The sequence below is a fragment of the Anoplopoma fimbria genome, chromosome 8 (assembly GCF_027596085.1).
Source record: "Anoplopoma fimbria isolate UVic2021 breed Golden Eagle Sablefish chromosome 8, Afim_UVic_2022, whole genome shotgun sequence".
NCBI lineage: Eukaryota > Metazoa > Chordata > Actinopteri > Perciformes > Anoplopomatidae > Anoplopoma > Anoplopoma fimbria.
Genome location: NC_072456.1, coordinates 18,803,710 through 18,827,200, shown reverse-complemented (window position 1 = coordinate 18,827,200; position 23,491 = coordinate 18,803,710). Strand labels below are relative to the sequence as shown.

At 40.0% G+C, this 23,491-nt stretch overlaps 2 protein-coding genes across 4 annotated transcripts; one reads left to right on the top strand and one right to left on the bottom strand.

Moving 5' to 3' along the window:
- Positions 1–1,990: 1,990 nt before the first annotated feature.
- On the bottom strand, positions 1,991–15,712 carry tnfaip8l1 (tumor necrosis factor, alpha-induced protein 8-like 1). Of its 3 annotated transcripts, none has more exons than XM_054602889.1 (3): positions 15,449–15,712; positions 4,642–4,921; positions 1,991–3,872 (listed from the first exon to the last, which is right to left on the bottom strand). In XM_054602889.1, exons 2-3 carry the CDS (start codon positions 4,911–4,913, stop codon positions 3,584–3,586), a joined length of 561 nt encoding a protein of 186 aa, XP_054458864.1. In that variant the 5' UTR covers positions 4,914–4,921; positions 15,449–15,712; the 3' UTR covers positions 1,991–3,583. The 3 variants fall into 3 exon arrangements, with proteins under 3 accessions (XP_054458864.1, XP_054458866.1, XP_054458865.1); XM_054602891.1 differs by having other exon boundaries at positions 15,460–15,712; XM_054602890.1 differs by lacking the exon at positions 15,449–15,712 and adding an exon at positions 6,870–6,918.
- Positions 15,713–17,303: 1,591 nt separating this feature from the next.
- On the top strand, positions 17,304–23,478 carry cope (COPI coat complex subunit epsilon). The gene is made up of 10 exons (XM_054602330.1): positions 17,304–17,440; positions 17,617–17,679; positions 17,818–17,918; positions 18,556–18,708; positions 19,069–19,122; positions 19,340–19,421; positions 19,880–20,035; positions 21,577–21,645; positions 22,680–22,754; positions 23,148–23,478. Exons 1-10 carry the CDS (start codon positions 17,339–17,341, stop codon positions 23,199–23,201), a joined length of 909 nt encoding a protein of 302 aa, XP_054458305.1. The 5' UTR covers positions 17,304–17,338; the 3' UTR covers positions 23,202–23,478.
- Positions 23,479–23,491: the final 13 nt, after the last annotated feature.

The window sequence follows — 23,491 nt, the reverse complement described above, 5'->3', positions numbered from 1 at the left end:
CTGTATCCTTGTAGGGATGGGCCATGAAACTACAGCTCGGTTTGTCCTTCCTAACAGGGTTATACGTGCGGACGGCCAAGCAGGTGAATCATTCCTTTTGTCATAATTAATCCTAGAGCTAAATATGAAGCTACAACAGCTCAGTTCAACTCGGTTCAGGTTATAGGTCTGCACCACATAATATAGCTTCGTAATCTGTGCTTGAACACAAGTGCAAAGAGTAATGGGTCCTCTGAACGCTTCCTCTCTTCAGCTCTCTGCTTCTTAGGATGCAGGGCAGCTCCTTTGTAGTCACTTCATTATGTAGAAATGATAATTACGCCCCAGTGGAAGCTAGCTCCAGCAAAATGTATTAGAGCCCTCAGTCACATCCACTGATAATCATGTCGTGACTGCTATTTTCACATTTTTTAATTTTCAGTAAGTGTTTGAGTGAGAGACACAGACATTTGAAAGAAGAAAAAAAAAATAGTGTTTTTATTCTGCTTCAACCTCGTACACAACTTTCCGAAAATGGAAGACAGGCGGATGTGAATCGTTAAAGTTGTCAGGATGTTTTTTGCTTATTTTGACTTAACAGTGAAGTCAAATAATAATAAGAAGTATACAGAGAGACAATGAGACGTGACTGTACTCACATCCCAGTTTAGTCATAAAACTCTCTGAACTTGAGGGTGCATTAACTGAAAAAAACAACAAAAAAAACCACATTATTCACAACCATTAAGATGATAATTGGGCTCTTGTTGCTGCTGTAGCCTTTCAAGTGTGCTGCAGGGAGGATCTGCAGACGTGCTACAGGAAAAGTCAATGATGGATTAAACTCAAAACTGAATTCAGTGCTAATCATGCTACACTTGAAATTAAACTGCCTCTGATTGTTTAGGTTACCAAAAACAGAAGCAAGAAGTCTTTCCGTCCTACTAATTTCCTGTGTTTCCTTTGACTGTGGAGCGGGCCTGCAGGAAGTGGAAAAAAACGACCCAGAGTGGAATTGTTTGTCAGTCGGTTGGGTTTGTGTTTGCTTTCAAGGCTGAGCAACAATGCTGGGAGCAGGAGGACAGGGATTTGGCCGACTAAATCCAGGTCAGACATAGTCAGATTACCCCCTGATCTGGCCCGGAAAAATCCACAATCCAACATACTAATGGGAAGAAGCTCAGTGCTTGATTGAGGGTAAAAAAAAAAAAAAAAAAAAAACGACAGTGAATTTATTCTTTAAAAAAAGTAAATTGTATTATATTTGTTGCGTCGTGATACAATACAGAGACACAAAAACATCATATGTACATGAGTGAAATTAAAAACATTTCACTATTCACAATAGTAAAAATGCAACATGATAAGTATGCTTAGTTTGAGGGCTTTAGTAAAATAAGTGGGGCTGCTGCAGAGGTTCTGGTGATTTCTACTTATTGTGTCATGGATTTTAAACCGAGGGAGATTTAAACTAACCCTGAGATGTGGAGGGATTGGAGAAAATGGCAACCAAACACAATTAAAGTCAACTGTTTTGGAGGGGGGACTTTACTAGCAGAAAGGATTAACTTCAAAGCCTCCCAAAATAATGCAGTTAAATCAAATGGGTCTAACAAACGAGAATACACTCAGGGGAGTCATCTAAGAAGTAAAAAGAAAAGGCGAAACCACAAAAGCCACCATCAATGTCTTCATTATCACCGTTACCAGGGCTATAATTATCAAGTGCATACTGTTTTGTGAAATGTTCCTCCGAAAAAAAAAAAAAAAAAAAAAAAAAAAAAAAAAAAAAAAAAAAAGGACTGCATTTGGAGTAACATCAGTCTTCGTTTCTTTGGCAGAGCTGCTGTGGATGAAGTTAAAGTTTCAGCAATCCTATCTGGAAAAGCACAGCACTTATTACACGGCTCAATTTCCAATTCTCTCACAGGTACGCACACACACACACACACACACACACACACACACGCACACACACGCACACACACACACAGAATACAAACATGAGAATACAAAATGAGGCCGCAGCACAAAACAATCTCCCAGACAGACTCAGTGATACAAAAACACATAGACAAAAAGGAAAGACATCTATTATGAGAGGTTTGGGAGGGATAGTAACTATTCATATTCTCCTTTTAGGGAAGAAACACAACAACATCTTTCACTCCATTAAAAAAGGACTTGCATTGCGCAAACAGAGATGGTTATCTCCATTACATTACAGAGGCTGCCGTCTGGTGAAATGGAGAGGCTGCTCAACGGAGGCAGGCTCCGGGCCATTATACCATCCGAGAACAGGGAGCTGTAATTGCAGTGGGAGAGCACAATCAGGTACTGTGTTTGTCTCTGCTCTAATCTCTGTACCCTGTCTGGCCCTTTTCATAAACACAGAGCTGCGTTTTTTCCATCCATCCTTTCATCCGACTGCTCATTGGGAGCCTTTTTGGTTCAAATCTGTCAGAATTCAAACCAGAGTTTTAGTGCCTTTTGGATAAACTCGAGGCAACGCTGCTAAATCTGAAACAGAGCTGACCCTGGGCTCGAACATCTATTATGACGAGCGGTTCGTCTGTGATGGCTTTGTATTCCCTCTCTGACAAAATGCCAGAGAAACCTTTTGCGGCCGGTGCCATATTGTGCAGCTCCCCTGCTGTGATTATGACATTTATAGACTCGAGGTTGGAGGTTTTTTTTTTTTACCGAGCAGATGAGCGTACAGCCAGCAACACATTCAACAATATGCAGCACAATCAAATTCCTTCACGTTTATGGTCCCTCTATGACCCAAATACCTCATACCTCATCTTTGTTGTGGTGGCTATAAACCAGACTATTAAAAAAAACTAAACAGAACTGGGTTTATAGGTGCCTCCTAAACAAAAGGCCTGGCCTCTCTACAAAGTGAAGTTCAGTGCATGACGGTGAAAGCTGTAAAATGCAGGCTAAGCAGGATTACTCAACTGCAGTGTTTCACATGGTTTCATTATTGCAGGAAAGTACAGTACAGCGCTTGTTCAGGATTGAGTGCAATACTAGTTTTAGAAAAAAAGATAAAATAAAAATTCACTTCTTTATCCTTGGGTATTTGGAATAGACGGAAATTCACTTTCTTTCCCCTCCTGGTGCCCCCAAAACCATTTTGGTCCATTAAAAGCTCCTCACAGAGATATGACTGAAGGCCTGTGCTGGATTCATGTCTTCTTGATTTAGTAAGAGAGCATGCAGAGTGCCCTTGGAATGAAGACAAAAATATGGTTTTTTTTTCAAGGCACAGTTGTCAAGGCTCCTATCGCTGAATATACTGATAAGAGCCAGAAGTTTAACATTCATTTCAAAAAAAAAAAAAATTTGAACATCTGCTGGGTTTTGTTTACTGTGGAATATCAAAAAAAAGAAGAAACAGTCTTTGAACTAACTAGACGAGATATAAAATTCAGTGTAACGGTAACGGCTGAAAGGCACACACAAACAAAAAGCAACAAATGAACAATAAAAATGTAAATGATTGTCACTTTAAATGAAAAAAAATCAAAAATCTTGCATGGTGGTACATGAGGGGGTGACTAGAGGTAAAGATGCCTGATGAAGAGGCAAGTGTAGGTCAGAGGTTCCCCTCATCAAGCATCTTGTTGATCCCGTTACAGATCCTCTGTAGGTGGGCGCGGTACACCTCAGTGGGCCCGTAGAGAGACGCCAGGAAGTCACAGTCGGCGAAGTGATTGAACACGTGGTTGACTCTCGAGTGGCTCTTGGCTGTCAGGTGGCGTTTGATGGCCTGGTGCAGCAGCTCGCGGCAATCATTCAAAATGGCGCTCATGACGCGTCGGTCAAAGGTGAACTCAATCTGGTGGAAACTGACCGCCGTCATGGCCAGCGTGTGGACTTTCTTCCTGCGAGACGAGAAGAGAAAGGCTGTCAGTTTCTAATTCTGACCGGAGCAGCAGAAGGAAGTAAAAATAGAAACTGCTGTCTTGTGATTTTTCTGCAGAAAAGTTTCAAAACTCCCCTCTATCAGTTATAGTGTTGTCCTTCACAGCGATGCATCTCTGTGCTATTATAATCACCATTCTCCATACTGTGCTCTGATGTCAGCCTCACATGCCTCCGAGCTGGGTTTATCTATTTTAGTGTAAAATATATAAACTGATGTAAAAGTCAATTTGCTTAATTCGCTTCCATCAGCATACAACAATGTAATTGAACTGCAGTTCTCCTCACTTGAACTTGAACCACATCAATGTAGATTCTCAAGGTTTGTCCCTTTTTAATACACAATTTAACAATAATTAAATATATGGAAGGGTTTCCCCAATGCACTTAATTCAAACATTTTAGGAAATAAAGTTATTGAGTAATAGATAAGAAGATTGATACATCCTTCATATCTAGACACTGCACAGAAATGCGGCGCTGATTGACAACATGTTATCTGTCAATCAGTAGTTCCAGTGCGTAACATCCTTAAACCCCTCTTGACATTTTTACTGTGTACAGATCGAACAAACACGATAAGCTTTTATGTTCGTAGGTGAATATCTGAACGTTGGAGAGAGCTAGGCTAGCTAATTGCTTCCTGGCTCTTGCTCTGGGCTAAATGCACCTGCATGACAGTGGCATCGGTCTTCTCATGGCAGAAGAAGGCAAAAATAAGCCGCCTACCTAAAGTTATCCACCAGGATCAGCTCCTCGCCGTTGAACTGGTTGTTTCTGTAGAGCACTCCCAGCTTCACCACCATCTTGATCAAGTTCTTGATGATCTTCTGGGACTCTTTGCGGTTGCGGGTGTACTCCTTTGTGACACGGTACAGGTCGTCCAGCACCTCGCTGCTGGTGTCGTCGATGAAGAGGTTGGCCATGCTCTTGGTGGCCATCTTGCTCATCAGCTTCTTCTGCGCCTGCAGGGCCAGGCTCTTGGTGCTGAAGGAGTCCATGGTCAAGTCTGGGACGAGATGAGAAAGAGAGAATGAAAGACTGTTTAGTTAGACATAATTCATTTTATTTAAAAAATTACTAAAAACGTGTTTGCTTTCTAATTATTTTTTCTTTTACAGGTGATAGCAGATCACACTTTTTTTTAATCTCAAACGCAAGACAGGCCAAACATCACACACTGACAGCCTGCAATGTGTGAGGTTATTATTGCAAATAACATCTACACTAATTCTGTTTAAACTGCAGGGCAGATAACTGTCCCCTTTATCAGATAATGAGCTGTGGCAGCTGTCAAATTAGTCCCAGCAACCCTCTGGCTCGGAGATTACAAGGTAGTTAGCGAAGAATGTGTCATCACGCGTGCAAGAGTTAAGTCAGGTACAGCACGACCAGGCAAAGCAGAAAATGTAATCTGGACGCTTCATCTGCTGAAAGCATTTGCCGAACAAGTCGTGCATGTGTGTGTGTGTGTGTGTGTGTGTGTGTGTGTGTGTGTGTGTGTGTGTGTGTGTGTGTGTGTGTGTGTGTGTGTGTGTGTGTGAAGGTGCGCAGGAGACAAACAGTGCAGACTTATTCATTGCACGCATGTTGCTTGATTTATGTATGATGTTGTTACTGAGTGTGTGTGTGTTTGTTTGCCAAAGCCAGAGTGGCTCCGTGAAAGGCTGCCCCTCATGAAGAGTGAGGTTCACGGGGGTCACGGGCTCTCACAGCCCCTCTGATCTCTCCTGTGAAATGAGGCAGGTCCACAGTACGCCTCATCAATATAGCAGCCGCGTCTCAATGCATTCTGCGGGTCACTTCTTCGGGGTTTGTACATTCGGTTTCTTGAAAAATAAAATTAATCTATTTTCCTGTAGACTCCCTCTCTAACCTTCACGGATCTCAAAGGATAACCTAGGAGTACGCGGCAGACAACAAAAAGCTGTTTGCCACAACTGCCCTCCAATGTCAGCGCGGGCGGACTGAATGAAGATGAGGAGGAAGGGGAAGTTTCATTTTGATAAGACATGGCCAGCGTTTTCAAATATTTATCTTTAACACAATTAAACGAAAAGAACTGAAAACGAATTAGTTTTTTATCATTAAACAACTCCTAAAACTTAATTTTAGGGATCCTGAAATTGTCAATTGAATTGACCTTTGGGACAATTTACTGAATATCAAATTTTCAGATCAGATTTTCTTTCAGCTAACAAACTAACTGTTTCAATTTAACTTTGGTGCAATGTGCAAGATATGGCCAGAATTTGTTGTCAAAAACATAAGAAAAACAATTAACATTACCAAAGGATTTGAAGAGGTCACAACATTGACGTTATCTCAAATACTATGTATTGTAATGCAGAGATTTAAAGTGAAATTAGCATGCTAACCAGCTAGCCCCACTGTGTCCCGTCCACCCATCATAAACATGGTGCTGGGGTGTGTGCTGGCTGAATTAGAGTGGTTACAGCTCCGGAGCTGCCACTCACTCATGAGGGGGAAGTACTGTACCTCACATACTTTATCTAACTTATTTTAAGACTACAATTAACATCTGAGGAGTTTTGATTCTTTTGTCAAATGACGAAAAGGGTTTTGAAGAAAAATAGTTTTGCAACTAAGGATTATGTTTATTATGTCATATTATTATTAATCGATAAATCACCTTGTACCTGAAATGTCAGAAATTAGTGAAAAATGTAAGCTTTAGTTTCCTAGAGGTCAAGGCGACATCTACAAATGTCTCGTTTTCTGTGACCAAACAGTCTAAAACACTCAAACACACTGCTTGCAAAAAAGGACTCAAAAAATTGTTGCAGCTTAATTTTCTTTCAATTGACGTACCGCATAATTGTTTATGCTTCATGGACAAAACAACTGTATTGGAAGCAATTTTAACAATAACAAGCCGCAATATAGTGTCAGGAATTAAGGAAACATTCATGCAAATAAGTAAAACATTTCATCACCTCAGGGGCTAAAGCAGTCAGATCTTATTTCATTACGTCTCCCTTGGTGCCTGTCAGAGTGAAAACAAATTAATTATGTTCCAGCAATCTCCTCCACATGAAAGTAACCCTAAAGCTTAACTGAAAAACCGCATGATTGGCCAATTGCCTTTTCCACGTGCTCGAGAATAATAGAAATCCAAATCTATTAGTGCAGCAGACAAAATGAATGGTGACACACTCCTGCTGGGTGACTTGTGATTTTTACAGTTGGTACTAGAAGGCAGTGCGTCTGCTGCTACAGCGTGTGACTTTCATTCCCCTCTCTCTCCCTCACTCGCTCTCTCGCTCTCTGCAATGCCTCTCCAAGAATATCAATAAGACTCCTTGGAGAGAGTGTCAGCAGGATGCTTCCCAGGGAGGAGACACATGAGGAGAGGGAGAGCAGAGACGGAAGCAGATAGATGGAGAGGAAATAAATAAATAAAAATAAATATATATAATCCTGAAATATCGGGGGGAAACGTAGTTGCTGAATGAGAGGTCATTTATATACCGTCTCATGCTGAATTTAGTTTTACTCCCTCTCTCTTTGCAGGTGCTTGGCGTTTAATCGGGCCTCTGGCTGTGCTGATCAAGGATCACTGACAGATCCCCATCGACCGCTTCGCCAGGATTGTAACTCTAAACTTGCCAGGGCTGCACTTGTTACAGAAAATCCAGCTCTGACGCAATGTGTGTGAAACAGATAACAAGGAGAAAGACACTAATGATCCCACTGAAAACCGTAAAAAAAAACAAAGAAAGACTCAAGAGCCTTATATCTGTGGTAGCATTGATTGAAAACAATCACTTGGTCCTGCTGTCACCCTCTAATCACAACGATGAGCCTCAAGAGGACAATCGCTTATCATTTGCAACACTTAGAGTAGGTCTGCATTAACCTCCCTCTCTTCCTCTCTGCGCCTTTGCTGATGGACCTTTAAGAGTTTTGAAAAGTGCCACTGGATAATGGGCACATTAAGAAAAAGCATCCTCTTTGTCAGATTGGAGGGTGGTTTCATATTGCTCATTAAAGTCCACTCTCGTCGGGGATCAGTGCCAATCACAACTCTTTATAGCCTGCCGACAAACAGCGGAAAAATGATGAGAAAGGGAGGATTGTTTGTCTTTAATACCCATGAATACAAACAGTCTAAAGTGGTGGCACTGGGGATTGTCCTTCTGAGGTTTCACTCAAAGATGAAGTGGGACATAACAGACCCCCGGCCCTCTTATCTTAGGGATGGAGGGAGATGCTCTCTCCTCTTTCTTTACCCCCTCCATTTCCACAAATCGAGAAAACTAAAAAGGTCTCATGGAAAAAAAAACAGTCCTCAGGGAGGAAACGCTCGGAGTGATGAAAGGTTTTCAATCAAGGAATCCTTTCTAGTCTTTGTTTTTGTTTTTTGGTGACTTTGCTGCATAACAGTGGTTAGTGCCAGATCTAAATAGCCTGTGAAGTCCGGTGCCCAGGGACAGCCCGGCCAACACTGACACAGCATCTCCATAGTATTTATAGAGGCAAATTCTTTACGGATTTAAGGCTGAACAAGACATGGCAGCAGCAAAAAACTGCTGAGTGTTGTAGCAAAATGCACAAGACACAGCCAATCGCTGCAAGCAGAAATCACACAAAACAAAACCCCCCCCAAAAAAACCATCTGCACACATGCACGCTTCCACATACTGATGGGTCTGGTTTAAACAGCTGAAAGTGAAATGAAAAACAAAGACAGATTGCAGCAGCCAACAGCTCGCCGGCATAATTAGAGCAGTTAAACAAGCTACATAATCATCAACTTTTGCTTAGAACAAGCCGGCATACATTCACTCTCAAAGACATGCAGAAGCCCAGCAAACAGGACTCATGGAAATGAAACCGAACCCTAGAGAGGGTTGGATGTCTCGTGACAGTGAGGGAGTCTGGGTAATGTACCCACTCCAGGGCAGCTCACACTCTCAGGTAGGTGTAGACAGCCTTGTCAGCCCGGTATGACAGCCTGACTGAGGGCTGTGATAACGAAGAAATAACCCAACTGTCCTCTCTCTGGTCCCTGGAGGATTTCTGAAGCTGGGTCAGGGGAAACTGCGCAGGTCCTTTATTATCTGGCTTTAATTTGCTTTGCCTCTTTGAGTTTTAGGGCAAGTAAAGCTGATGTCTGCATTGGTGACACTACAGCAAACAGCTTTTCCCAATTGATTTGGGGGAAGGGGAACTTCTACTGGCTGTTGCTTTCTATATGTGCCGTAGTGGAAACCTTTGAGACTGAACAAGGACGGTAAAGAATGACTTCTACTTCTTTTTGCAACACCTTTGAAACACTGTTATATATTTGAGCGCCCAGTACTTGACTGTATTATAATTAAATTTATTTATTTGAGTGTCCAGGACTTGAATGTATTATAATTAAAACTATAACTGGTTATTAGCAATTTCAACATTAGGGTTGCAACTAATGATCACTTTCATTATCAGTTAGTCTGTTGGCTAGGCTTTAGGGAAGGCGATGTCTGAACACCACTTTGGTCCAGACTGAAATGTCTCAACATCTATTGAATGGATGTCCATGTATTTTGATAGAGACATTCATGTTCCCCTCAGGATGAATTAAAATCACTTTGATAATCGTCTTACTCTTCATCTAGCGCCACCCACAGGTTAGAAATTAGGGCGTCTTTGGTTTATACCTGCAAAACTAATGAGATTCCCATCATCCTCATCTTTGTACTTTGTGCTACTTAGCAAATGTTAACATGCTAAGATGGTGAACATTGTAAACATTATACATCCTAAACATCAGCATGTTGCATTGTCACTGTGAGCATTTTACCATTTAGCTGAAAGCCCCACTGTGCCTATGTAAAGCATCAGCGAGCAGCAAGACTCCTGGTCTTGTTTCTTGTTTAATCCTGAATCCTTTTAATGAAACAACCCAAGAAGGCAAAATGCCTGACTGTGATGAGGGGTCTCAAATTGACATTTCTACTTGGTTGTCATAAGCCACGAAAAATAGTTTTAGCCTTTAAAAAAAAATAATTATATTCACAAATGAGTGTAGGAAAATGTCCCTCACCATTTCAAAGAGCCCGAGAAGACAATTACAAATTGCTTGTTTTGTTCAAGCCACAGCCCCAAACCCAAAGATATGGAAATTACAATAATAACAAGAAAAGCTGAAAATCAAAGTGAATGTTTGCGGCATTCTTTTATTTTTTTGCCTGTGTTGACTCGCTTACCAATTAAGGTTCCAAACAGGAAGTAGCAACTGAATGGTACATACAAATTCCACACATGCTACCTGACATGAACATTTTGTTACCTTTTGGCTTCTCATATCTCAAGTAAAAACAACACGATGTGAGCGTGGCATTGGTTTCCCAAAGGGGGGCCATTGAGCAGCATCCAGGATGCAGCCTCTGCATCAGCCGCACATCACTTGTCAGTCAAACTAAAGCTGAGGTGTGACAGGTGAGAAAGAGCCAGAAATTGGATACACCCGTAGCTCCCACCCACTCTAACACATGCCATCATGCCTCATGAGGAAGAAGAGGCCACAGCAACTAAAATATCCCCACTCTCAATACCTGCTGCCAATCTAGACAGCTTGGTGAGTGCTGATAACAGCCATCATAAAGAGAAAACCAATAAAGAACGTGTTTCTACACTGCTTAGCCATCACAAGTTGGTTAAAAAAAGCTTTGGCAGAGATTGCAGAACTTTCCATGACACTTCGTCTCACAAGTGATTGGTTGATGGCAGCAGAAAATGTCACGACTTTCATATTCTTCAGGGATGAGTAGTCACATGGATTGGGGCACTGTGACCCTGACAGAGACGACTCCATCAGCAGAGAAAATCTTCACTGCCGTGGGATGGCAGTGGAACCGATTACAGAGAACAGCTCTGTATTTGTGGGGATTAACTGCTCTCTAAACTTTCTGAACAGACATAAATCATACCACAGTCCTGCACCACACAACACAAACAACCCTATAATCTGCCATAAAGTAATGAGTGCCAATGATTTCCTCTGACACTAAGCGTTTTTTTCCATGTATTATGTCCAAATTCAGAGGCTTTATTAATATTTTCCAATTTTGTAGTCTTTCACATCCTCAAATGAATAAAACTTGGACACACAGAGGTTCAAGAGAAATACGATGTAACGGAGACCTCCCATTTTTCTGGGCTCAAGTATTATTTCAGCTCTAATATAAAGACTTTCTAAAACAATACAAGTGAGCATTCAACCAACACCTCTCTGACACGGTAGCAAACACAATAAAGGCAGTATTTACAGCGGGGCTGTTGAACTGGCGTGGTTCATGTTGTACTGTGTACACACTCTGAACATATTGGATTTGCTTTGCTGCCTTTGGGTGGAACTCCCACGAGCAAAGGTGAATAAAAACACAGCAAACGTGTGAAGTCGACACAGTCATTACTCTACCTTTTCCTATGCCAGTTTGAATAAAAGCTTAACAACACTTCACAAAAATAACAAACAAAAAAAAAAAAAAAAAAATGTGGACCCCTGAGAGGAAGTTTGAAACAAAAGTTTCTTCAGCATGACCAAAAGCATTACGGATGTCATTAAAAATGAGTTCTTATCGGGAAATTTTGAATCGTGTCTCTCCACAGATTCTCCCCAGCTGTTTGAAATAATCCGTCTCCACTTTGAGAAACAATAGACAACCCTGCTTGTTATATAAGGTACATCCGTGCTTTGTGCTCAGAGAGGACAAGTAACCACTCATATGAGCAGTTCTACTGAAACCCCCTTCACACTGTAAGGGAATCAACAGCCGGATTTCAGGACAAGTGAACGCTGCAATTTCATCTTTCACCAAGTTTTGTAGTGTTTGTCTCGCCCTTCTCTTGAGATGTTACATAACACAACCGGTGCTGTGTGTTAACAACTGTATATGTCAGACGTGTGTGTGTGTGTGTGTGTGTGTGTGTGTGTGTGTGTGTGTGTGTGTGTGCCTGCCTCTCACACACTCATCTTGTTCAGCGGCTTTGACATGAGAGCCATAATTACATCCAAACGGATGCACATATGCGGACACACCACGTGCATGCTTTGGTTAAAGGAGTTCTTTGTGCGTGACGTTATGTGCTGTCATTTTCTCATCCTCCCACGCAGTCATCATCTGTGCAGCTCTGCTGAGAAAGGAGGCAATCAGTGCCTTTTTAGCTCAGACGCTGTGCACCATCCTACCCTTTTTTTAACAGTTTTCTCAGATCTGCCAGAGCCCTGTGAACAATTAATAATTAACACATTGGCATATAATGGATCGGGGGATTAATAATTCAGCCTGCCGATTTGGACTAAAATAGACCGGAGGCTAAGAGGAGGCTTGCTGCGGTGCAACAGGTCGGTGCAGAGACGAGGGACGGGGATAAAGGCTGGACTGCCAGCACATTCAGGAAGAGAATCATTGACTGTGAGCTGATGGTGTTCATTTAGGAACATCAGTCAGCGTTACAGAAGTATAATAAGGCTGGGAATACAGTAACTGCTGCGCTGCCCGAGGGCCAACACAACACTTGCAGACAACATTTGTTCTAGCATTAAATTCAGAAGCGGGTAGTTGTTTTATGGTTACAGCTGAGCTGATTTGGAATAACCCATCTGCGGAAAAAAAAAGAAAGGCAAATAAAGAATATATAAAAAAAAAAGAGCAGTCCACACTATCACATAACTTCACTTGGAAGTGCCATGTCCAAGTTTTAATTACATATAATTTGCAATATAATTAGTATCTTAACGTGCTGCACATAATGCAAGACATAATCAAGGTGCTAGCTGGTGCTTGAGTTATGACTGATGTCTGGGCCTATGACATTTTAATTAAGGCCACCATAAGAGTGGGTCACATTATGAGTAATTTTCTTCACCTCAAGCCTCAAGAGCATCATTTGTTAACTTGGTATGTCAACGGAGTGGAAAATAGCAGAGTCATTGGCTGTAAGAGCAGCAGAAATGGATATCAGTGAAAACAGAGAGGGGCCATTATGAGAGGACATGACTGTGACTTTTAAATGACTCAAGTGGGATCTCAAAGGAGTCCGGTCTATTGGCAAATATCACCTTCCCCTCACTCTCTCCATTTCAAACAACGCCGTGATATTTGCAGGTCATGCTGCTCTGCTGTTTTCGGACAAGGCCACGTGCTCCGAGTGTTTCGGGTTTCCAGGGAAACTGGAGGCCACCCGTGTTCTAGGCTGAACTTTGCAGTCCAGTAAAAGCAGGTCAAACACCTCTCTTGTCGTGTCAGTGAGTTACCATGGATTCCCCTCGGCAGACAAAACAGTGTCTGTAGCATTACTGCTGCAATTTCAAGCCCTGCCTTTAATAACGTTGCATGGGGAACTTGTGGCAACGTGACTGCATTGTCCTTCTCTCAAAAACGCTCCGAGGAGGGGATCTGCACGGATACAGTTACACTGAAATATACATAGACGAGGCTCTACGGCATTTGCTTAATCCTGCTATTGACTGTCAATTATCGCCCATCATTATTGTTTCTTGTCTTTCAGAGTCACATTGTGCTGAAACAATGATAAAGCTGTTGTGAAGCACAAAGCTATGATTAATGATGAAAAGCAAATACTCATTAAAACCAGTCATGGATGAAATCTAACTTTCAATGTACTTCTATTGTACTGTATTTCATATTCACTATATTTCCATGCCTTCCAAAGCAGCGGACATCAATTTGATTATTCTAGAGCTGTGACTAACGATTATTTTCATGATCAATTATCATATTAATTAACTGATTTATCCGTTATTCAACAAAATGTCAGAACATAGTTAAAAAAGTGCCCATCATGATTTTCCTTAAGCATGTTTGTTCCAAAACCAACAGATATCAATCTACAATGAAGATATGGCTTCTTTTGATGTGGTCACTTGCCAAAAGGGTTTGAAACAACTGATTTAGCCTTTAAGATGTCAGAAGATATGGCAAAAAATGCCTATTCTAAAAGCCCAATTATCTAATAAAACAGTCCAAATCCAAAAGATATGCAAAGTACAATATTATAAATCAGAGAATAGCAGCAAATCCTGACAACTGAGAAGCTGAAACAAGGAACCAGTTAGGACCTTAGCATGACAATATTTAATTGATAATCAAAATATTTGCCGATTAATTTACTGTCAAGCTACTAATAGAGTGATCAATTACTCATGACAGATCTAGGTTATTTGGTCTGCACATTTACATATATTGAAACAGAAGGTGTAGAAATAAAGTGCTGCAGTTATTCTGTGATGATGATGATGATTTTGGCCCCGCCTCAGCTAAATGGTTGACAGTTATTGCTACCAACAACAAAGACACAAAGGACACTTTGGCAACTAAAACAGAGCAGGTAAAAAAAACAAAAACCTCATTTCACCACTGATACAGCTAATGCAAGGAGAGAGGCAACTCCAAGTCCTGATCCAAGGCCATAATTCATTTGACATGTCTGTTGAGGCTGTGCATGATAATGTGTGCTGCTACTTGCCAGAGATTTGGCTGCACAGTGAAGCTATTCATCCACATTCAAACCTTGTTCTGGACCAAAGCTTTACAATGTAAACACAGCAATGTGTTACAAAACATATCAGTGTCTGCAAAACACATGTCTTCACTCTTTTCCAGTCTTGGTCTGGATTACAACTACAAAAAGGCTTTTTAAGTTTGTTTGTTTTACACCAGCAGGGATGAAAGCCTTATCTGTAGCTCTTCTTTTACTCACTTTATTGGGAGTAAATTGTATAAACTCACCATAAATGTCACAAGATTCTTGTAAAAGATTGTCTCAACTGGCCACATATCACCACTTTCTACAAAACACCCATGTATGCAAACCAAAACAGAAGTTACTTATGACATTCAGCAAACATTGGTTGAAATTGAAAATTGGGTTTATTGATGCAAGATGCCCAAATTTTCCAATTATTGGTTTCACATGACACCAAATATGGTTAGGGATTATGCAATGTCCTTCATTACCCATCAATAAAACTGATTAGTAATCTTCATTGTAACCACATGATGGCCTAAAACTCCCTTTAATTCAATGAAGTTGAAAATGATTTTGTCTTTTAATAATATGCAGTTTCCATATATTGCCATAGTAACAAAACTCAGCCAATGAACTCTAAAAAAAAAAATTAAAAAACACCATCCCATAATAGGTTGTAGCCGTTTTTTGCCGTTGCTAGCCTAATAATCAAAATGCTAGATTTGAATCACGTTCTAACTGATAGGTTTGACCGTTACTTCCGCTAGCTTCGTAGTAAAAAAAACCAAAAACCCAGCCTGTCGAAGAAAGACAAGTGAGCGAGCAAACAAAACGGTAACTCGTTAACTTCATATCAGTCCGTTAACCGTGAAGAAAAGAGCTGCTCCACGCCGACAACAGTTAACATTTCAACGGCTCAATAACTCCGGTTTGACCACAGGCCGCTGATAACGGGCGACCGTTAACTGTTTGATTATGACACGTTCCATTTACAAACGGCTGGAGCGTTAAGATGCCAGCGACGCGGACTCACCTTGCTCTCACCTCGGAGGGATACAGGAGTGGTCAGACAACTAATAGGACGAGTTAACTCTGAACCAGATCTCTCAGGTCTTCATCCTGGCAGCGCAGGAGGAGGAGGAGGAGGAGGTGGTGGAGGGGGAAGTTGCTTCACAGCATGTTTTTGTTTTGTTTGTTGTTTTGTAGCAACTCCCGCAATAAAGAGAAAACACGTCCTCTCCCCTCGCAGCTCCTTCTTGTTCTGTAACAGTGTATCACAGATGTGTAAATTATTGAAAGAGTGTGTTCTTCTCTCGGCTGTTGGTTGTAACCTGAGTCCTCCTCCTCCTCCTCCTTCTTGTTCTCGTTTAAAAAAAAAAAAAAAAAAAGAAAAAAAAAAGTTTCAAACTTGAGGGGAGACCTGGAAATCACCAGATTGATGTTGTCTTGGGCCAATGGAGGAGGGTCGAGGGGAGTGGACCGGCCCAATCAGGCCGTAAGAAAAGGCCCATTTACGGCCAGCACATTCCCAGCCCCCTTAAGGGTTTCCAGTAATTATCCTTGTCCAGTCCCCCAGTCCCAAGGCTGACCAGTTCCCAGAGGAAATGGTGCTAAGGGAACAATGAGCCGGAACTGTGCAGCAGTTTTTCTTTTCTGTCATGGACTAAATGATATACTGCCTCGTTAAGTTATAAATTAATGAGGTAAACAAAGACACAATTTTCTTACAAAATTGCACATTTTCACAACATTTAATTAATAATGAGAACACACACACACACACACACACACACACACACACACACACACACACACACACACACACACACACACACACCCCACACACACACACACACACACACACACACATTGATAGATTTTGTAAGCGGATGTTTTTAGGATACAGGAAGTTTGTCATCTGTGTAATGGGGAAACAGGAATTCCCGAGGCCAAAATAGCCTTCTTTCATTGTTACTTTCACGCTGAGGTAATGTTAAAAGTATTGATATCACACACTGTGAGTTTAAGGCCCTACAGTGCCAGAAACCTTGGGTGTTATTTAAAGTGTTATTTATACGAACCCATAAACGGAGCCTATCAATATTTATATATTGTACTGAAGGTTTAAGTATTGTGTTGCTGCAAATCTCAGTCATAATAAAAACACAAGACACCTGTAGTGGTGAAATTGATCTGGCGCGCCCTCAAGTGGTTTAATGTGATTAGTGGGGGAAGACTTATGGGTGTGAGTGTGAAAAGTATGTTAAAATCTGCCTGCCTATACGAAAAATATTAAATAAAATACAGAAATGTAGTTTATAGTATTTTAAAATACTTAAAATAATAAAAATATATTTTTACACGATTGTTATTTTCATAAGATTAGAAAGAAAATCAGAAATGAATGAGAGAATGCTCATTACAATTTCTGATGTCTTAAGATGTCGCTTGTTTTGTCTGACCAACAGTCAAAATCTGAACAAATACCCAGTTTATTACTACACAAGGGATAATCGGTTTCTTTTTTTTCCAGAAAAGTCGTGACTAATCAATATCAATATAATATATTGTTGTAGATGTAGTCTCTGTTTATCAGCTATGGTTTGTATACATAAACATAATAATATAATAATATATAATCATATTTTAATAATTAACAATATTGTTTTAAATATTTTAATAATTATTACTATTTTAATAATTAATTATATTTTTAATATTTAATAATATTTGCCTTTTTAGGGCAAAACAATATATATATAATATATTTTATCTATATGTCTTTTATTAATTCCCCCTTATGATCACCAGGTATCTGTGCCGTTCACCTGTGCGTTTGTTAAACTCAACATCCCAGAATCCTCAGCGGAACGCAGGAAGGTGACGTATTTTTGCTACGTGTCAGGAAGTTCTGTAGTCAAACATGGCGGCGCAGCAGGGAGATGTTGATGAACTCTTCGATGTGAAAAATGCCTATTATATTGGCAGTTATCAGCAATGTATCAACGAGGCTCAGAAGGTGAAGGTGTGTATCCACCACGGCATCAGCGGGACGTTTTAAAATAAACTGTTTCCTCTGTTATTGAATGTTAACGTCACATCTCTGCCTAGCATCAATGCTAAACATGTTAGCGAATATTCTTCTATAATAAAGCCAACATTTCTCTAAAAAAAATAATGCTTTTATTTCTTCCTATAAAGCCGTCAACAGCAGAAAAGGAGACTGAAAGAGACATGTTCTTGTACAGAGCATACATTGCGCAGGTAAACCAGTCATTTTCTCATTTTGTGTCACTATGAGCTCAGTCTCTTGTCATTAGCTGATTCATATTCATATATGTCACTCACTGTTTAATACACAGATGTTTAAAACCGCTCACCATGTGTTTTGTGCTATTGCAGAGGAAGTATGCTGTTGTCCTGGATGATATCAAGGGCAACTCTGCACCAGAGCTTCAGGCTGTCAGGATGCTTGCTGAGTACCTGTCCAGTGAAAGCAAAAGGTAAGAGCATTTCACTCAACGTGGAAGGGGATTGAGGCTGATATGGCTATGCTTTATGACAGTATTCTGTGTAGGCATTAGCTCAATACAATCATGAACATTTTACCCGAGGAATCGTTCAATCAGTATCAAGGTACACAAAATACCAAGTATTACAGTCAGTCATGCAGTACATCTTGAATGCCCAGTTTCTGGAGTGCTCTCCTAACTGTGACTTTCCCAGATATATTTTCTTTAAAAAGTCTCAAGTATCCACCAGTCCCTAAGTACTGATGAATTATTGATTATTTGATCCATTGCCGCAGTTGTTTACTCTTTCCATGTATAACTGTCGTCAACGTCAAATTATCTCCATGTCACTGTTTTTTATGACATTTTTTGGTGAAGCAAAGGCAACTGGTTGCATCAAAATGGCATAACAATTACTTCAATATATTTTAATCTACTCAACAGAATTAAAGAATATAATATACCCCTAAGATATTCAACATATGACAAGTTTAAATCCAATTGTGTGTGTGTGTGTAGATTACACACCATCTTCTACTTTAGTACCTGGTTGTGATTCAATGATTCTCTGTAGTTTAAAGTCCTCATTGTCTGAACAATTTCCCGCTGCTTTTTTAAAATCTCGCAGGGACGCTATTGTTGCTGATCTAGACAAGAAGATGGCGAAGAGCGTGGATGCTGCCAACACCACCTTCCTCCTCATGGCGGGCTCCATCTACTACCATGAGATGAACACGGATGCTGCTCTCAGGACTCTGCACCAAGGAGAAAGCCTCGAGTGGTGAGAAGTGATGAAGGTTTTACTTTTCAAAAGTCTCAGAAAGATTTTGCTAACGTTACAAATGGATTTCAGGTCAACAAAGAGAATACATTTGATTTTCTTTCTACAAACTACTTGTATTGCAATAAAAATAAAGATGAAATAACTTGTTTCATCCTTGATTCTTTCTTTGAAATGTAATGAACCAGGTAATGTGAACATAAGTATAATAATACCTAGAGGATAAACTTCTACTGCATCATACTCTCAACGAGAGAGGCACGTTCAGAAAAAAAAAATTGTGCTTATAAGGTTACTGTTATATTAAAAACAACAGCCTGAAACTGACCAAACTGACCTGAACATTTGTTTATTTTTCAGCATGGCCATGAGCATTCAGGTGTTGCTGAGTCTGGATCGTGTTGACCTGGCAAGGTATGGCAAAACACGTAATCAGTGGCTGATTTGCAGTGCATTGTTATGTTAGAGTTGCTATTTGAAGCTCATGGAAAACATCCATGTGCTTTTAATATGTGTTTTAGTAATGTCATTTGACAGTAAGTCTGGACTTAACTAACTTTGCATGCAGATAATTATTCTGTCTATTGAAACGGGATGTGTTTCTATGACATTAAATTCTTCTCATTGACAGGAAAGAGCTGAAGAAGATGCAAGAGCAGGATGAGGATGCTACTCTAACCCAGCTGGCCACAGCCTGGGTTAACATTGCTGTGGTGAGGACACCAATATATGTGTTACATCATCAAGATACATTTATTTGATAAGTAAATGTTCTATCATGAATCATTTTTAAACCCTAGGTAGATAATAGAGTGAACGGCATTTGGCTGCATATATACCAAGTTAATTAAATTACTATTCATCCTATTATCATCCTAGTTGTAATGTTATTGACTGAAGCTGCCATCAGGTTTTACATGGTTAGCAGGCAGGGTAGTATTTAGCAGTTTTCTGGGAAGTATTGATCTAAACAACAAAAAATGGCAGGTCAAAGAAGGACACTGATCTGTTTAATTTGTCCTGTCCTTATTGCGTATTACCACATATTACCACAACCCCATTTAAAAACTAAATCAGCAGCAATTGTTTACCTATTATTGTCTTTTCAGTGTGATCTCTGCTGAACATTTCACCTTGCCTACATTTCATCACATTTTGTGTGCTATTCCAGGGTGGAGAGAAGCTCCAGGATGCCTACTACATTTTCCAGGAGATGTCCGACAAGTACTCCTCAACACTGCTGCTCCTCAACGGGCAGGCGGCCTGTTACATGGCTCAGAACAAGTGGGAGGAGGCTGAGGGAGTGCTACAGGAGGCTCTGGACAAGGTAAGAGGACAATAGTAGTTGTCCTTGTAGTACTCTTGTTACGTTTCTTTATCGCACATGACCTGACATAGGAAGCACACTTTGATGTACATACATGCAGAGTTTGGCTTCTCTCTTAGGCTCATATTAGCTTTATATCCTTCATAATTAAAACCTTGGAGGATGCCTGCTAAATGGGAGTTGTGCTAGAGGCACTTTGTAATATGCCTTTAGGGTTAAACCTTTATGATTATTACAAGATGCATTCAAAATCATTTTAGAAAAAAGCAATGAAACAACAAGGATTTCTAGTCTTAAAGGAGATTTTTCTGAGTGAAAGATGTTATGCAGATGATGTTCCTCACTGTTTCACCAAATGTTTAAATGATGATGAAGCACAATCTAAACAAGTTAATCACAACTGTCTGAACTTGAAAATAAAAATTTTACTTAAAAAAAAAAAATCATCATTTGTGGGTGTTTCAGGTTTGTGTAATGCTAAATATAGTCTTTAGAAATGTTAGTTAAAGGTGTCTTCAGGACCAGCAGTGTGGTCATCCAGCCAGTGTAGTAGATTAATTAAGAAAGTATTGTTAAGTTAATGTTCTTCAAAACACCAGTTTGTAAAAAAGAAAAAAATAATTTTTTGAGGCTATTATTTTTAGTAGAATTTACACTATTATATCAGAAGTCTCAGAAATAAGGCCACATGTTTACTGTTCTGTGGAGGCCTCCCTCAACAACAAAGTGTGAACATGTGAACTGTTTGCGCTTTAACAGCAGATGGCACCACATGCTCTTTTGTAGTCTACAGTTATTGTAAGTTATCCATAACAGGATAGCATTTGACCAGTACACACTGTTATTCCACAAGATGCAACAAAATATTCACTTTAAAGTTTTATAAGCTCAGCCATGTTCACTATTAAAAAACAGAAATCTGTCAGACTGTGAGATGGCTTTCTGTTTTGACTTAAAACTCAAACCAATTGTTTAGGTAAACTCAAGTGAAGGTTTTCACAAATGTCCAGCTTTTTCTGAGATTCCTTTTTCCTTTTCTCTCTTCTGTTTTTTACTGGTTCAACTATTAAAAAGTGATGGTTATACTGTGAACTTATCTTTCACTAAACACACAGAACATAACATGCAGTAAGAGCATTATGTGGCTTTGCATGAATGTTAACGCACATGTTGTGCCTAGCAAAACCTGACAAATTGTTTAATGGTAATAAGTGGAATAAATAAAAGGAAAATATGAACAGAAGTTACAGCGTTTCACTCGTACATGTTGAATTGCATACATTAGGAGCATAATTCCATTCATGGCAGTATACTGATACACCTACCTGCACCACCATGTTGTCTGCTGTACTTGTGATATAGGAGATTAAAGTCATATCATTCATTTATTCATCTCAGTAAGTGACAAGAAACTTGCTAAAAAGGCGATAACTTTGTCTTTCCGTGTCTTGTCACAACTTTGTGGGTCGATTTCTGTCCAGTCTGCTCCGTGAGGAACGACTTTCTGTTCATCTCTGTGTTTCTCTCTTCCTCCTTTTTAGGACAGCAGTCACCCTGAGACGTTGATCAACCTCATAGTGCTGACTCAGCACCTGGGCAAAGCTCCCGAGGTGAGACTATGAACCCAAAGCTGTTAGCGACACCGGCGCTTTAACAGCCCTCAGTTTAGCATTTTATGAACTCGTCCTCAGTCAAAGAGGACTTGTTATAACTTTGTCCAATAGCGCGACGCTTGGAGAGCATGATGCTCTTCTCAGCAATTTTCTGTGTGTTTGCTTTGATTGAAGCAGGCAAAAGCATTCAACCAAGCAGTTTCTTGATTGCATTTGTCCTCTATCATGAAAAGTGTCATCTAAGCAATTCTTCTGGGTTTAGTGCTTTGTGAGTAAAACACCCTGGAACTCAGAGTTCACAAGATAAAGACTCAATTATCTGTCTTTGGTTTGATGAACTTGATAGTAATGCAATAGAATGCTGCCCATTGACAAAGCCATCACTAAAACGTTTTCAACTGTGATAACAACTGATTAGCACATCTCACTTCAAGGTTACCTGGAATTATGTGGACAAGTTCTGCAAATGAGTCTAATCCTTGGTTATGGTAGTGGAGAGTAACTTTTATTATTATTATATTCCTTTATTGATCCCCATGGGGGAAATTCGAGTGTTGCAGCAGCTCAACTACACAGACACAGACAATAAATACACATACTATACAACAAAATAAAGATAGAACAGGAATAAAAATGTACAGTATATAATGGACTTCTTTTGTCTGAATCTAATCTAAGATATGTTTGACTTTGTTGGCTCTTGTCCTATATGGCTTCCTGACTAATGATAGATGTCCAAATATTGTTATTTGACTTAACAGCTGCTTCTGTGCTCTGTGAACAGATTGGCATTTTGATTACTCAGATCAGGTTTTACAATCTCCCAAATGCAGAGTAATTATTTGGACATCAGATTTTTTGAGAAATGTCACAGTTTTCCAACTGAGCCTCATCCACTTGACACTAGTGAGAAGACCTCAGACAAGCCTTCCTAATATTTACTTTGTTTCCCAGTTTTAAAGTCCCTGAAAAACAGGTCTTACGGTTTACTTTCTAATTTTTTGCATCGTCTGTTTTACGTTTTCCCTCAGGTAACCAATCGATACCTCTCTCAATTGAAAGATGCACACAAAGCACACCCATTCCTCAAAGACTACTTAGCCAAGGTAACTTGATTGTTTTTTTTTTTATTTGTTATTCAATGCTTTTCATTCTGAGGGAGGCTGCTGACCTGTGTCCAGGGCTATATAGGTTCACGTGTATCTTCCAAAGTCGCTGACAAGCTTTCATAACCTTTACTCTGTTATAATTGAATCAGCTGGCTTGTTTGTTTTCATTGTTGTGCAGCACGTGTCCTTAGAGCAACGTCAATGACAGTATTTAACTCTGGATCGTTCGCCTTTGTCACACACTGTGTTGTAATTACACAGCGGTGCAGATGTACATAAACATGTTTAAACTGGGTTATACCACTGCCAAACAAACCATGTGAAGCACAGCTGGTCATATGTTTTTTTTCTAGTGTTTAACTGTTTCCATCTCTTTTGGCTTCCCTGCAGGAGAACGAGTTCGACAGACTAGTGATGCAGTACGCTCCCACCGCTACAGCATAAGCCATCTGCTTCTGCCGAGACACCTCAACCATGGACTTCAGTACAAACACCATGAAGTTATCTTTATTAGCTGCATCGCTGCATTTGTTTTGATACCTGTCAGAAAAAAAAAAGTCAAATTTAAACTGTAGCTATATTATTTAAACAAGACCAGAAGTCATCATTTCCCCTGTGTGTAGATGAAACATGTCCATCCTTTATTAATTTGGAATTTCTCTTATGAAATCTGTTTTAATGTAAGCATTCCTCTGAATTGATAATAAATGTATAATTCCTGTGTGGACTTTAAA

Excerpts from the sequence above, each read along its gene's own strand:
- cope (XM_054602330.1), top strand. The coding sequence starts at position 17,339 with ATGGCGGCGCAGCAGGGAGATGTTGATGAACTCTTCGATGTGAAAAAT. Across the intron at positions 19,422-19,879 it reads CCTGGGTTAACATTGCTGTG|GGTGGAGAGAAGCTCCAGGA; the intron begins GTGAGGACACCA and ends GTGCTATTCCAG. Across the intron at positions 21,646-22,679 it reads ACCTGGGCAAAGCTCCCGAG|GTAACCAATCGATACCTCTC; the intron begins GTGAGACTATGA and ends GTTTTCCCTCAG.
- tnfaip8l1 (XM_054602889.1), bottom strand. The coding sequence starts at position 4,913 with ATGGACTCCTTCAGCACCAAGAGCCTGGCCCTGCAGGCGCAGAAGAAG. Across the intron at positions 3,873-4,641 it reads ATCCTGGTGGATAACTTTAG|GAAGAAAGTCCACACGCTGG; the intron begins GTAGGCGGCTTA and ends CTCGTCTCGCAG.